Source organism: Vigna angularis, chromosome 4 (genome assembly GCF_016808095.1).
Source record: "Vigna angularis cultivar LongXiaoDou No.4 chromosome 4, ASM1680809v1, whole genome shotgun sequence".
In the NCBI taxonomy this organism is placed as follows: domain Eukaryota; kingdom Viridiplantae; phylum Streptophyta; class Magnoliopsida; order Fabales; family Fabaceae; genus Vigna; species Vigna angularis.
This window is the reverse complement of record NC_068973.1, coordinates 8,110,357-8,126,398: the sequence shown is the minus strand read 5'-3', so window position 1 is coordinate 8,126,398 and position 16,042 is coordinate 8,110,357. Positions and strand designations below refer to the sequence as shown.

The following is a 16,042-nucleotide window of genomic DNA, read 5'->3' as shown; positions in this document are numbered from 1 at the left end:
TACAGCTGTACATAGCTGCATCCAACAATGTTGTAAGTGTCGCTCTTATTCAAGAGACACCGATTTTTAAGTTGATCTATTTCGTCAACAGAACTTTATAAGAGGCGGAAGAAAGGTATTCCCAAATTGAAAAGGTGGCTCTGGCTCTGCTAACAGGGCACGCCGTCTCCGACCGTACTTCTAGAGCCATCAAGTGGTAGTACAAACAAATCATCCAATCGCCAAGATTCTCAGGAAGCCTGACCTGGCAGGTAGGATGGTCTCATGGTCTGTTGAGCTTTCTGAGTTTGGTTTACGCTTCGAACCTCGGGGATCTGTCAAGGGCCAACATCTGGCAGATTTTACAGCTGAATTAACACCCATACCTGATAGCTCAGAGCCGCTATGGTATATCAACGTAGATGGCTCCTCGGACAGAAGGGGTGGAGGAGCTGACATTGTACTGGAAGGACCGAATGGTCCTATCATTGAGCAAGCCATAACATTTCTATTTCAAACCAGCAACAATCAAGCAAAATATGAAGCTCTGATTACCGGTTTGATTCTAGCCAAAGAATTAGCAATAGCTCGATTAGAGTGTCGAATGGACTCTCAATTGGTGGTCGGTCACGTGAAAGGAACTTTCCAACTCAAAGATAATCAACTGCTGCACTATTTCCATAAAGCTAGTAACCTTATCAAAGATTTTGTCAACGTCAACATTGTCCACGTGCCTAGGGAACAAAATGCTAGAGCGGATCTCTTGTCTAAGTTGACTCACTCAAAAGAGAATGCACAACTGTCTTCAGTCATCAAGACGACGCTCGACAAACCTGTAGTGGAAGCCTTTGCCACTGATATAATAACACCAAAAGTCGATTGGCGACAAAGCGTACGAGAACTAATGATGAAGCAGGAACAAGAGAAAAGGTTAGTACAACCGACTCTAAACGCATTGCTCGTTTTCTGTGTTTAGGTGAAGATTTGTACAGACGCGGCTACACAACACCGTTGTTAAAATACTTGTCAGTAGAAGAAGCAGATTATGTTCTGCGAGAACTTCACAACGGGATATGTGGCTTGCATTTGGGAAAATGTACGCTCAGGGCTCGAGTACTGCGAGCGGGGTATTATTGGCCAACGATCGACCATGATTGCGAAACGTTCGTTAAGAAGTGTATATCCTGCCAAGCACACGACAATGATTTCCGAGTCCCCCTGAAGAGTTGCTGGCATTGTTTCACCGTGGTCGTTCGCCCAATAGGGAATGGATATAGTCGAGCCATTACCGATCGCGAAAGCTCAAAATAGGTTCCACCTAGTGGCGATCGATTACTTCACGAAGTGGATAGAGGCTGAGGCATTAGCGGTCATAAGTGCTCAACGTGTACAGAAATTTATCTGGCACTTGATATGCTGATTCGGTCTGCCCCAGAAAATCATCACTGATAACGGCCGGCAATTCATCGAGAAAAAATTGGAAGATTTCCTCAAGAGCTTGGGAATCAAACATGTTACCAACTCTGTGGAACACCCACAAACAAATGGATAGGCTGAAGCTGCCAACAAAGCTATACACACATAATTGAAGAAGCGACTCGGTGAAGCTAAAAGCTTATGGGTAGAGGAGATACCCAAAGTACTATGGGCATACAGATACATCCCGCACGGATCCACTAGAGAAACTTCATTTAACCTCACATACGACACGGACGCCATGCTTCTAGTAGAAGTTGGAGAGTCGTCGCTAAGACGAGGCATCCAAGATATGAACCTCAACGTCGAGCAGTTGCAGATTAACCTTGACATGCTACCCGAGTGGCGAGAAGTTGCCACAATTCGTGCGACGACTCAGAAAAGAGTGCTTTTTCGACGCTAAAATACCAAGATAAGACCCAGAACATTCAAAGAGGGCGACCTCGTGTGGCGGAAACGAGGGGAAGCAAGGAAGAATCGAGCCCACGGAAAGCTAGCAGCCAATTGGGAAGGACCGTTCCGCATTGCAGAAGATTTAATGAATGGAGCCTATTGCCTCAAACTCCTTAATGGACAAGCCATCCCAAACACCTAGAACGCAACTCATCTTAAATTTTATTTCAGTTGAAATTTGTTTTTTTTTTCATGTTCATGAAACACTGCTCCTCTGTTTATAGTAATAAATTTATATTCATTTTTTACTTTTGTCATCTGCAAGAGAAACACAAGAAGGTTGCTTTCAATCTACAAGTTTCACAAGTTTGCTGAAACACGATTTAATTACTCACAATTATCAAACTACAAGGGCGGACGCTAGGGAACCGTTCTACCAAGGCCTGGTAGATGTTCGCTCTAGAATACCCAGCTCATCACACATAGGAATATACACTCCCTCTAGTAGATGTTCGCCCTAGAACACCCAGAATATCAAACCTAGGGAACCATCCCCTAATCTAGGTTACGTTCGCCCAAGAACACCTAGCTCATGCCAACATAAAGGCAATCTACCAACTACAGAACAATAGTCACATTCGACAGCAGGTAATTATCACATATACCTTAAGAAATTATCATAGGTAATTATCACAACCGTATATGAAATAGACAATGCGAGAGTTATTAAAGCAACAGGTACCGGGTACCTTAAGTTCATGCAAAAAGTAGACGGCGTACACAAAACAAGTTCGAAAGCCTAATCTATTGAATATGCACAACATCATCAACATTGGTCGAGGGAACTGCGGGGTCCTCCTCCTTAACCTCCCCAGCAACAGTTGTTTCCGTGACAACCTCTTCTTTAGCTCTAGCAGCATCAAATTCCAGAAGAGCGCCTTTAGGAATTTTACTTAAGGGTACCAGACGCCCCTCGTATACATATTTTCTTGGGTCAAAATCAACCCCTTCAATAGATACGTTGAGGAGATGAGATGCTAGTCTCAAGGCCTTCTTGAAACCCCGGGTATGCTCTAACACAATTACTTCACCCATCTCCTCTTTTAACTCCTTATCTTCAGCAGTATTTAGGAGCAGTGTGTCCCTTTCTGCCCTCAACGCAGTAATGACGCTCTTCTGGTTAGAGACCTCCTTCCTCGCCTACTCTAAATCAGCCGCCAGTTGGTCACGCTCTTTCTTCAGTTCGAGGTCGGCCTTCTACACATTCTGCAACAGTACGCGAGCCTCATTCAGAAGTTGCTCAGACAGTTTTTGTTTCTGCTCACATTGAGAATGAGCATCCACCGCTTCCTTCCGTTGTGTCTGGACTTTTTGTAGCTCCACCCTCAGGACACCCATATCTGAAGCGTATGCCAGATGCCAGGTCGCCATAGCCGCTCGGCCCATGAGCTCCAAGGCTGTATCAGTCATATGTTGCTCGGTCATTTTTTCGACTACCTTATTCTCAGATTCATCCAGATTGAAGGCAATCTTATGACCCAAATTGAAGGCTAGATCCCACACGCCACCGGGAATAGAGCGATCGCTAGACTCTTCAACTTCTTTCATTTTCTTGGAACTTGTTGGCTTGTCGACAGACTGTCCTCCCTTACGCTTCCTTATCAATCAATGGTTGATCTTCGAAGACCATCACGTCTGGGGAAGGAGGACGCTCAACCTGCGGAGGATTGGTGGCCCTTCCTCTTGCGACACCTTCAACAGTCGTTTGAGCGACACGAGTGTTATTCGGCTTAGGATCACTCATAGCCTTAAACCAATCGCAAACGAGACCTTTTCTTCCCATAGTATCTACAGGCAAGCGGCAATATCCACAGATCAATCACAAATAGATAATAATCAAAGAGGTCAGTAAGAAGAACATACCAAATACCTTTGAGCCAGCATCATCATGCTCAAGACAATTTATAATTCGGCGGGAAGAAACAGAGCGTGACAGCGCGGTCAAAACATTCAAAGCGTCAAGTTCTTTAATAGTCATTTTATCTTCAGACCACGAAGTAAATTTCAGAGGGTCTTGCGTCCAGTAAAGCGGGAACCTAGGGTTGTTATCTTCATTGAAAAAGAACGGGCGACCTAGCTCCGCGATCGTCACTCTAAAGAATTTATCCTTAAAACCTCTAAATGATTGGGAATACAATTCCAAAATGGCATTCCCAGGCTCAAAAATCAAAGAAACCCAACCCCTCTTTGCGACTGGGCGAGCCCTAAAAAAGTGCAAAAACAAGGCTAGGGTCGGTCTAATGGCCAAAGCTTGGCACATAACGGCGAAAGCCTGGATATACCCCCAACTGTTTGGATGTAAATGCGTGGGGACTACGTTTAGGATTTTCAACACATCCATCTGAAAAACGCTCAAAAGCAACCTCACATACATATCATAAAACATACAAGAATATATATAAAAGAAATCATCGACAGAATTCTGTTTCCCGTGAAAAACCCTTTCACTCTCCCGACAAGTAGTCAATTTTGTACAAGATTTATAACCTAGAGTTCTAAGGATACAACTATTCTCTACCCAATCTTGCAATACAAGTTTGCTCTTAAACAGACTAGCGAAATCACTTACATCGCGGGATGCCCAGTCATAACCACTAACACTCGGCGACAACGAAGATGGATTTTTCGGATTCTCGATGACGACATTACCGTATAAAAACGCACTTTCACCACTAAGTATTGTGGTGATTTCGCGATAACTTACGACAGACGACGCTCCCGGCCCTTCGGCGTTGCTACTTTGCCCCATTTCTTCCCCCGACTCTGGAGTGCAATCTAAAACAATGCAAGGTTCCATGGTTATTTGATAAGTGCGAAAGAGAAGGAGAGAAAAATCGGAGAAACAAGAAACTGAAGTAGAAATGATAAATGACGGTTGAATGACTCAGGCTTTTTTCAAATATTCGTTCGCATTAATGAGGGGAAAACTTACACAAAGCGTTGTATACCACAGGATCAAGATAATCTAACGGCTCTGTTTTTAAGACGTTACAACTGCCTCCAAAGCGGGAAAACCTAACGCATTATTTGGTTTACATTTTGTTTACGTTAAATACAACGGAGACCAAGGATAAAAGGTACGTTTTCCTCTAAGACTAAAAAGACCATATTGTGAAAAAAGATTACTGGTTTTGAGAACTGAGGTTCCACAGCTCATATATGATTTTAACATCGGAGTATCTTCGCAGGTATCCCACCCACTTCCATTGAGGAGGATGCCTTACACTAGTGAGAGGAGTGCGAACAAGTTACAGGAAGGTGAACATCTGATAAGAGCAATTGTTCCAGACATTCAGAAGTAGTAAAACATCATCAGCAGGGTTCGTATCTCGGTCCTAAATAATCATACTGAAACAATAATGCTTACCAAGCTTACCCATTATGATTTGAAATATGTTAAACATTTTTTTTTGTATTTTTATTTTGGCTTAAATGCTTACTTCGTCCTCATGTTAAGAGGTGAATTTCTGTTTAGTACCCGGTTTTAAAAATGAATACATTAGGTCCCTATGTTATGAAAAGTGTATGAATAAGGTCTTATCCGTTAAGTTGACAGCAACGATGTTAAGTCCATGCTGATGTGGCCGTACTTTTTCTCTTCTCTCTTATGTTGTCCAACTTTTTTTCTCTCTTGTTTAGCTTTTTCTTTGATGATTTGTTGAACTTGTTCTTTCTTTGTGGACCTTATTCATGTACTTTTCATAACATAGGGACACATTGTCTTCATTTTTAAAACCGGGTACTAAATAGAAATTCACCTCTTAACATGGGGACGAAGTAATCATTTAAGCCTTTTATTTTTAATGAATAGTGTTGAACTTGAATAGTTTATTTGATGTTTTGAACCCCTTTAAACAAGATGAAGAGTTTATGATTTTATGTATTTGTTTTGTTTAAATTGTAAGCCTTAGGCTTAGATTAGTCTTAGATTAGTGTGAGTGAGTAGATAACGTTTGATCTTAATATTTTATGTTTTAAAATTGTGTCCAAACTAACTAAACTATTGATTTAAATTAATGTCAAATTATTTATCTAGTTAAAACTTTCTTTTTTAAATGCTTACTTATAGCATGGTGAGATTTCGTTTTTTACATAGAAAACAAATAATCTTTTTTATTAAATAATTTTGTCTTCCACGACCATTCTATAACTTATGCCTTGACTACAAAGAGAAAGAAAGTATTCTAACCTCTCATGGTTGATCAAGGATTTTTTTACAGAAATAGTATATACTTGTGTACACAAATTACTAAATTGGTAGATTCAAAATTAATTACAGAGCTTTTGAGTAAGTAGCGTTCTATGAACACAACTTCAACTTTAAATTTTATAAAAGTCGTTAACAATTTTAGAATTAGAAGTCGTACATTCCTTTTACGATAATTTTATGAACACGATTTTTAATTTCAGCCGTCAAAATTAGAAATCGTCTTGCCCCTTTACGACTTCACTTAAACTGAATTAACACTTAAATTGTGTAAGGAACACAATGTCTTTTGATTTAAAAATAAAATAAATTAAAATTCGTTCTTTATCTTTATGACTTTGGCAATCACCTTTTAACACACAAATCGTGAAAGAGGTATACGACTTCTCGTATTATAACTATATTCAACGTTGAAGTCATATTCTATAAAATTCAAAGTTGAAGTCATGTTCATCCAGCATAGCTTATCCAAAAGTTGTAATTTATTTTGAATATGCTCATTTCAGTGATTTGTGTAAAAAAATACACTATTTCGGTAGAAAAAAAAACTAAATACCTTCACAAAACTGAATACATTATCAATTTTGCATTTGGCAGCACTTTGTAACATTTTTATAGCACTTTGGAACATGCAAATATATCAATGTGTGCATTTATGTAAGATAATTATTTATTGCTGCATGGAAAGACACTTATATTTATAAGGTTGAAAAACTTATAATTGTTGGTTGCATGTTAACGAGACATACTTATCTGAAAGTCTTTCAATACATAGAACTGGAGAGATACAACACTAATAAAATATGAGTTTAACTATATAAAGAATTGACATTACTCTCTACCAAAAACTTTGAAACAATGAGTTAATAAATATGCAACTTTATATGATGTTTTATTTTCTCAATTTGATCCAATATGATACTTAAACTCTCACATTTAGAATTCTAACTGTTAATTATCATTGTACATAATTGGTGATCTTTTTACAATAGTTACTTTATTTGTAAACTTTAAAATAATTTTGTGATTTGCAGTAGGTAAGAGGATTCTTTTTGAATGTAAATATTATATCATTTAGATTACAATACCATTAGTGCGATTATGATTGATTATTTGATGAAAGTAATATATCCCTGCAATTGATTTAGTTTAGATTTACTTTCATGAGAATTAAATGTTAACATAAGTTATGCATTTGATTTAGTTTATATTTATTTTTATGAGAATTAAATGTTAACATAAAGTCAAATGTATAAGTTGTTTCATAATTAGACCATGAGGAAGATAAATAAGACAATATTAGACAACTTATCTTCTTTAACATAAATAATAATTAAGTTTAATTACATTTTATTCGAATATTTGAGGTTTCTCTTATCATTGTTTGCAACACTATGTAGTTTAATTACAATTGTTTGGTTTTAATTACATCCTGGATATGCACGAGTAAACTTTTGCATGTTGTAGATGGTTTGATGTTCAAAAATGAATTCATGTTTTATGTAGGACGACATGTCTTGTAAGTTCTAACTTGCTCTATTTGGGTCTTCTTATGTTTTCTTTGTTGCATACAATTTGGGCAAGTTCTTCCCACACCCCCATACATTTCTCCTTGCACCTCCATAAGCTAATTGAAAATATACTTTTTGCCCTTATAAAAAGACATTTCTTATATTGTGAATTATACAATTTATAATGATTTTTCTTTTACATTTTAAAATGTACATTCCAAAATATATTTTTTATTTTATATTCTAAAATGTGTAATTTAAAACAATTTTTTATTTTATATTTTGACACAATTTAAAATATAAAATTTATATTCTAGATTACAATTTTTGTAATATACAATTCCAAATGCAATTCTAGATTAGATCATGTTTTTCTTTATTATCTCACTCAGATGAGATACTCATTCCATCAAAACTTACTATTATTATTTGTTATCATCGTACATTAATGGTAGATGATAATTAATATTAGACTCCAAAACCAATTACTTCAAATTTTCTTTGACTCGATGTTCTTTTAAAAGTAGCTTCTTCTATAATTATTATTTTTATTGAACTCGTGATCGTATTTATTCTCTGTCAAAATATCTGCTCAACAAAATTTCCTATAACTTTATTTTATTCTCTTGTTTCAAAGTTTAGAGTTTAGTTTTTCAAGTTCATGACAAGTTTATTGATCTCTTTTATCGATTTCACTTTTAATAAAAAACAATACATATCACCATCTTTCATACTCCTTGATTTTTAAAATCTCATAATACTAATAATATATATATATATATCACTGAATTTAATTAAAAGTATGCTCAATAAGTTAGGCATAAACTCACTTTCTAATATGGTATCAGAGCCTGGGAAGAAGTGGAAGCATTATGAGAGCTCACTAGATTAGTAGAATGTGGGATTGTGGGATTAGATTGAGGAAGAAGTGCCAATAAACCATGAATTTGCTCTTGAGAAAGTCCCAAAATTGCGGAATGTGATTGTGCCGGAGAATTATTATAAGAAGGAACTACTGTAGAAGAATCTGTTGTAACATTGTGGACTCTTTTGGATTTGAGATCAGGTGGTAATCCATGTATTAAAAAGCAAGTATCAATGGTGTGGTTTGTCCTGCCACAGTGAGTGCATTGTCGAGGTGCACCAAACCTTCCCCCTGAGGAACGAGCCTGAGAACCTTGATAACGAGCCTGAGAACCTTGATATGAAGATCTTCCCCGGCCATAATCATTGGCAGGAGAGGGTTTACCTCTGCCATTGAAGGTAGAAAAAGAAGATTTAGATTGAGAAACTTGTGACGCCATGACTGGAGGTTGAGAAAGAATTCCTGATTGTAATTGTCGCTCATGTTGAATTATCATCGAAAAAATTTTGGGTAAAGAAGGCAAGGGATCCATGAGAAGGATCTGAGAGCGAACAACAGAGTAATTATCATTCAAGCCTCTAAGAAAACAAAGAACACAATCATTTTCACGATATTCCTTCATTGTCTTAGAAACAACACAACAAGAAGCAGAAGATTGGCATTCAGGAATAGGGCGAAAATTGCAAAGTTCATCCCAGAGAATCTTCATTTTAGTGTAATATGCAGTAACACTTAGATCAGATTGATGCATTGAATAAAGATCTTGATGCAATTGTGAAATTCGAACAGAATCACCTTGGGAGAAACGATCTTTGAGATCCTTCCATGCCGTAGCAGCAGAGTCAATCCAAATAATACTTGTAGCAATCTCATGAGAAACAGAATGATTGATCCAAGATAAAACTAGATTATTGCAACGCTTCCATGCTTGAACCATTGGATCTGTACCAGCTGGACAAGGAATGGAACCATCAACAAAGCCAAATTTATTCTTCATTTGTAGTGCCATAGACATCGAGCGAGTTCTAAGTGGGCATTCTATTCTTCTCTTCCACCCGCAATCGGGCCGCTATCGGACCACCCAATTTCTACTATCACGCACGAGATGTCTATACCTCGGCGTGAAGGGGGTGTGTTGGAAGTCCCACATCGACTAGAGATAAGGCCAAATGATAATATATAAATGAGGTGCAAACCTCACCTTACAAGCCGGTTTTGTGGGGATGAGTTAGGCATAAACTCACTTTCTAATACAATATAACCATTGAAATATATACCATTTTTATACTTTTTTTTAAACTCTAGTCAATCACTGTTGCCTTGCCAGACAACAAAGTCACCAAACAAAATTTAACAGAAATTAATATATTGCACAGATTGAGCATTAAGAAATTGAAATGCTTAAAATAATTTGTTCTTATTTTCGTTGAATTTATTTAATTCAATAGTAATATTTTTTTTCAATTTAATTCTAAATTTTATTAATTTTATTCAATTAAAGTTAAATTAAATAAAATTAACAAAAAATAGAACTAAATTGATACAAAAAATTAGAACTAAATTAAATAAATTTAATGAAAATATAAACCAAAATAGTATTTAAATTTTAAAAGAAATGGAAAATAAAAAAACGTAACTAGTAAGAATGTATCGAGAAGATATCAAACATGTATATTAAATATCAATGTAGCAGAGTTGTAAAAGGAAGAAAAAAAAATAGACAAATTGGTACAATTTTTTAGAAAAATTAATGAAATGGATGGATTTAAAAAAGTTACTAAATTAAGTATATAGTTCTAAAACGATATGACTTTAATTCAAACATTTTATAACACATAATATTTTATATTGAAGTTGTACTAGCTTAATACCATCCAAATTTAAAAATATTTTATACTAAATTTGTGTGACCCTCCTTATATATACAACTTAACTTATTCATATTAATTTTTTTTTTAAAATCAATAAATAGTTTTCAAAAAAATTATAGAAGAAGGATGCTTTTGTAATAAAAGAAAAAAACTACAATAAATGATTGACTAAACGCGTTGCATAACTGCCATATTAAGAGGTTGGTCAAACATGGAAAACATACTTTGAATATTTGAAGCGAGTTACATTTACTTCATGGTTTGACGTGACACTCATTCTCCTACAGTAGCAAAAGTCAAAGTGATAAAATGAAAAGAAAACGACAACATTTGTTTATGGTGATGCTAATTAGAAGGTTCGATGTCTTTAAGAAGTCCAAGTACCTGCTGCATGCTGGGTCGCTTGGAAGGAAGATCAGCAGTGCAGAGATAACCAATCTTAAGGGCTTCTTCCATTTGCTCTTCTGCTCCAGTATAACGAATTTTTGGATCAATGGCTCTTGAACCTCTGTTCTCTCTCACTAACCCTCTCACCCAGCTAACCAAAGTTGCTTCCTTTACATCAGGATAATCATCTGCAACCGGTTTCTTCCCAGATAGCAGCTCAAAGAGAACAACCCCAAAGCAATACACATCAGATTTTGGAGTTGAGGTGCAAAATTCTTGTTGAGAAAACTCTGGTGGAACATAGCCAGGTGAACAAAGTGCACTCTCTTCATCCAAGCCACTCCCAAAAATCTTAGCCAGCCCAAAATCAGAGAGTCTTGGCTCTAAGTTGTAATCCAAATATACACTGCTAGCTTTAACATCTCTGTGAATGATTGGTGGGGAGCATCCATGATGCAGAAATGCCAATGCTCGAGCAGTGCCAAGTGCGATCTTATGGCGAAATCTCCAAGTTGTGAGACCTCCTTCTGATCCAGCATTTTCAATCCCATTACTCACATCTTCTTCCCATGTATCTGTGCTCCAGTCATCTGTACTTTGAAGTACACCAAGTGGCAAGTCATAGAGCAAATTTTGCAAGTTTCCATTCTCCATGTAGTCATATATAGCAATTCTCTGATCCCCAGCTACACAATATCCTGTTAGAGGAACAAGATTGGGATGCTTTATTCTTCCAAGATACTCAAGTTCTCTTGCAGCTTCTTTATCCGTAAGAGTGGATCCAACCACCAGAACTTTTACTGCTACGTGAATACCACCTGGTAGAAATCCTCTATAAACTGGCCCGAATTTCCCTTCAGCCAAAAGGGTACCCCTATCAAAATTTGAAGTTGCAGCCAAGAGGTCTGCAAATGTGATATTTAATAGTGGCTTGTCAAAGATTACTACTGGGACTGATGTTGCTTGCTTAACATCAGCCACCCATGTTGTTGAGTCAGTGTGGAATGAAAAGGGACCTGACATGTTATGCACTTCATTGTATGAAGTTTGTTTAACAGGCCATGGTTCTGTTTTCTTATGGCAACGAAAAGCTAGAAGCATAAGCCCAGCAATCAAGCAGATCATTGAGAAGGTCAATGCTAGAGCTAGCTTCATTCCCTTATTTTCAGTGGCTCTTTTTTTCAGAAGACTTGGGTTTGCAGCAATGGGGCAACTGTTCACTGATCCATAGAATGCTCTTTGGATGATGGCTGATTTGATTTCCAAAGCACAGAAGGATAAGTTATTATAAGAGAAGTTGTATTTCTGCATTGAAGGAAGTTTCTCTATGACTGATGATGGGATATCTCCACTCAGATTGTTGTTTGAAAGGTCAAGAACTCGGAGGTTTCTATTTTTTAGTGAAGGGATTTTCCCTGTTAGATGATTCATAGAAACATCAAGTGTACTCAAATTTCGAAGTTGGGAGATTTTAGCAGGAATGTAACCAATGAGACTAGTTTTGGACAAGTTCAGATATTCCAATCCAGATAGCATTTCAACCTTGGGGAATTTCTGTCTGCTAAATCTATTGTGGGCAATATTAAGGTGTTTTAGGTTCTTGTATTCAATCAAATTTTGGGAAATTTCTCCATCCAGCAGATTCTCTGACAAATCCAGATAAACTAAATAAGACCAATTGTAATTAGAGATGGAATGTACCTGAGAAATGCGACCTTCAAATTGGTTTCTTCTAAGATCCATGACCTCAAGCCTTCCCTGAAATAACTTCATCACAGAACCCTGAAAGGAATTTCCAGATATATTCAGACTCACAATGGACTTCAACCCAGAAATATCAGAATCACTGCCATTAATACTATTCCCAGCAAGGTTCAAGGTAACGAGATTAGGAAAAGCAGCACCAAAATCATCCGGAACTGTCCCACTTAGCTGATTTGAAGAAAGATCAATTGAAACAAGAGAACGACACTTAAGAATCCCAGAAGGTATTCTTTGCTCAAACCTGTTGTGGTCAAGTTTGATGACTTTCAGACTCACGAGGGAACTGATAGCTTCAGGAATTGGCCCAGAGAAATTGTTGCTGGACAAGTCCAATACTTCCAGCAAACCAAAGTTTCCTATGTTGTTAGTCAATGAACCAGAAATCTTATTGCCGGAGAGGTTAAGGTTGTTGAGCAAGCTAAAACTCCAGAAATCAGGAGGCAAGTCGGTGATTTTGTTGTGGCTAAGGTCCAAAGATCGAAGCTTGGTGAGCTTACCTATGGTGGTGTCTGGAATGGGACCAGAAAGGTCCATGCCAGAAAAGACTAACCCAATAACATGTTCTTTCTTGGCATCACATGAAACCCCTCGAAATGAACAGACAGAATCAGAAAAGTTGTAGACCTGGGAGGATGCTAAGCCCATCTTCTTCAAGAACTCAGACACAAAGAAATCATCAGTGTTTGGTTGCTGGGATGATAAGTGCTTGAAGAAGAGTGTCAGAACTAGAACAGAACGGAACACTCCCAAAGCCATCACCAAGGAGAGATGTCGGTTACTGAGAAATGATGCAAGATTAGTCACTCACGGCAAAGCCTCCACCAACATGGAAAATGCCCCTCTCAGAACTTCAACACTAGAATAGTTAAGCATACTCCAGTGCTTTTCTACATTCCATATCTCCATGCACTATCTGTAATACTCAGTCTCCGAAGGAAAATACTGATAAAACAGAAAAAAAATCATGCTTTATGTTTTTGCTGTAGTGAAGAATAGAGTAGAAGGATTAACTTACAACAGGGTTGCAACTTGCAATTACTAGTACTAAGATTTTTTAAGGAAAAATGCAGTACCTCTGTGTAACATAACACAAAGGTTGTGGACTTCTACAAAAAACATCTGAGAGACCCTTCTTTGACTGGATTTATAGAGTTTAAAGAAACAAAACCATGCTTTAAAAAGTCAATTTTAACTCCAACTCAATCCTATACCATTATATTTGTTGTAAAATGAGATTTGCAAAATTTCCTTTTGTAAATTGATTTTATTTATGCTCAATGTAAAACTTCCAAATACATTTCAATCACGTTGAAACATATAATTTGTATATGAGAATAGACATAATAATTAATTCAATAATATTGATTCGATAATAGATAAACAATAGATATAATAAATAATAAATTTTCTAATAACAAAATAAAATTTAATAAATAACAAATATTATTAAGGTATATTTAAATTTATGATTTTAATATCATTAAAAAATAAATTTTAAATCTAACTTGATCTTACAGAATCAAATTATAAAATAAGATTTTAACTTAATTATATATGGTAAACAAGTGAATGTGTTCTAACCTAATGCAAGAAACAAACTATATATTGATGTCTTTGTCTTAAACTTAAAGCTAGGGTACTTTATTTCTGTGGCAGAGCATACGGAGCAAAGCTAGATCTCTAAGAAACAAAACAAGACTTTTTTATTAGATTTTTAATTTTTTGACTCAGTAAATGAACAAGGTAGAGACTGTGAATCATGCAGGACAATATGAATGAGAAAGGAAAAGTAAAGAGCAAGGTTGGGGTGTGGTCGGGTCATAAATGAGAGGGAATTGAATGGGAATAGCGTTGAGGAAGAGGTTGGTGAATGTATGAAGAAATGTTGGTGGGAATTCAATGATTCTTCATTGAGTATTTATCACTTTTTTCTGGGTCCATTGGCTGTTGTTTCTCCGTTACGGTTCAAAGTAAGAATATAATAAAGCATGCTCTTCTCATAATGATTCATTCCTAGAAGGAAACAAGAAAAATCATGAAATCTGGTCACCAGGAAAAGAATATTCAAACGACTCAAATATTAGTAATGAAAGTAAGGATGATCAATAGTAAAAGAGTTGTTGGAGATTAATTTTATTGCTTTTTTTCTTCTTTTTCATACCAACAAGTTTAATTACTGAGTTAATTTAATGATATAAAATGATTATTTTAATATGATTCTTTGATAAGAAAAGACTTAGATTATTTAAGGAGAACTCAATTCTTTATTGGACAATCGTAAGTAACGAACATTACCTGACAGTTCTTGTCTTAACGTGGAGTTTAGGAGGATGATAGGATTTTGATTAACTTGGAGAAGGAAAAACTTGCAATGCCTTATAGTAATTCCATTTCCAATATCACCAATAGAAAAAAACATGTAAAATAAAAAATATTTTGCAAAAGAAATTAGAAAATAGATGGAGACTTAAAAATGAGAAAGAAAATGCCTTCTTTGTAAGGAATTCCGAAGGATAACTCTAAGAAAATTAGCCACTTGAAATAGTATCTCAAGATAAGAATCAAGGTAAGGTAAATAACTCTCACAGCTTCGAAAGTGAACTCAAACTATAAAAGGAGTTGAATCTCTTTGATAAGGACATTACAGGAAAAACATCTATCTTTAGAAACATAACAAACCCAAATGCAAATATAAGACTATTTAAATTTAAGTTAACTCAACCAATTTTATATTTGACATTTAGTTAATTCTTAATTAACCCTAGCATACGAGTGATTCTTTAAAATTAGGAAAAGACACATAACCCTATTAGCATGATTCTTTTAATGGCAAGTCTATCAATTACACAATAACAACTAGTAATTAGACGCTAGTGCAGTTTTGCATTTTGACATCCCCTTGTATGCTTTGATTTTTAGAAAACCAAAACATAAAAAAGATTGTGAAAATTTTAAAATTTTTCGAACTTAGAGGTTCTAGTTCCTCATAAATTGAAACTGTAAGATTCTAGAAAATCGAGTATTAGAGTTGATAGATGTTTTAAAATAATAAGACTGAATATTTTAAAGTTAAATAATTCAATAATATAAATATAAATTTTTAAACTCGTCTCATTATCAAAAACACTTACCATTTCTTTATAAACATTTCTCTTAGCTCTCTCTGCATTCTCCCTACAATTTCTAACGCCTAATCATCTGTTTGACGATCAAGAGGTGTCTGAGTAATCACGGTGAATAATCCTTCATTTCTGTCCAATCACTTTTTCTTATAGAACAAGTAAGTTTATGCTCATTTTTCTTTAATTTCTCGGTCAAATTCATGCGTAAGGGTTCTCTTCGCATGTGTTAGGTTAGTTTTTTCCCCACCTCTTTGTCGATCAGAGGTCCTAAGGGCTTGCTCTGATCATGCTCTTGTGGTTTATAGATTTCTCTAGAGTTCCTTGAGCCGAAGCAAGGGTAGCGAGCTGTGTAGAGCAGTGATATTTTCTTTTAAGGTAAGGGAATATAGTTTTTATGATTTGAGTAT

General features: G+C 36.0%; 2 protein-coding genes across 3 annotated transcripts; both read right to left on the bottom strand.

Annotated features, from left to right (window-relative positions):
- Positions 1–8,459: 8,459 nt before the first annotated feature.
- Positions 8,460–9,506, bottom strand: LOC108330191 (uncharacterized). The gene is made up of 2 exons (XM_052876416.1): positions 9,129–9,506; positions 8,460–9,032 (listed from the first exon to the last, which is right to left on the bottom strand). Exons 1-2 carry the CDS (start codon positions 9,504–9,506, stop codon positions 8,460–8,462), a joined length of 951 nt encoding a protein of 316 aa, XP_052732376.1.
- Positions 9,507–10,526: 1,020 nt separating this feature from the next.
- On the bottom strand, positions 10,527–13,699 carry LOC108330095 (probable LRR receptor-like serine/threonine-protein kinase At2g24230). 2 transcript variants are annotated; one of them, XM_017564581.2, is made up of 2 exons: positions 13,587–13,699; positions 10,527–13,455 (listed from the first exon to the last, which is right to left on the bottom strand). In XM_017564581.2, the coding sequence occupies exon 2, from the start codon at positions 13,267–13,269 to the stop codon at positions 10,708–10,710; it is 2,562 nt and encodes an 853-aa protein (XP_017420070.1). In that variant the 5' UTR covers positions 13,270–13,455; positions 13,587–13,699; the 3' UTR covers positions 10,527–10,707. The 2 variants fall into 2 exon arrangements, with proteins under 2 accessions (XP_017420070.1, XP_017420069.1); XM_017564580.2 differs by having other exon boundaries at positions 13,529–13,661.
- Positions 13,700–16,042: the final 2,343 nt, after the last annotated feature.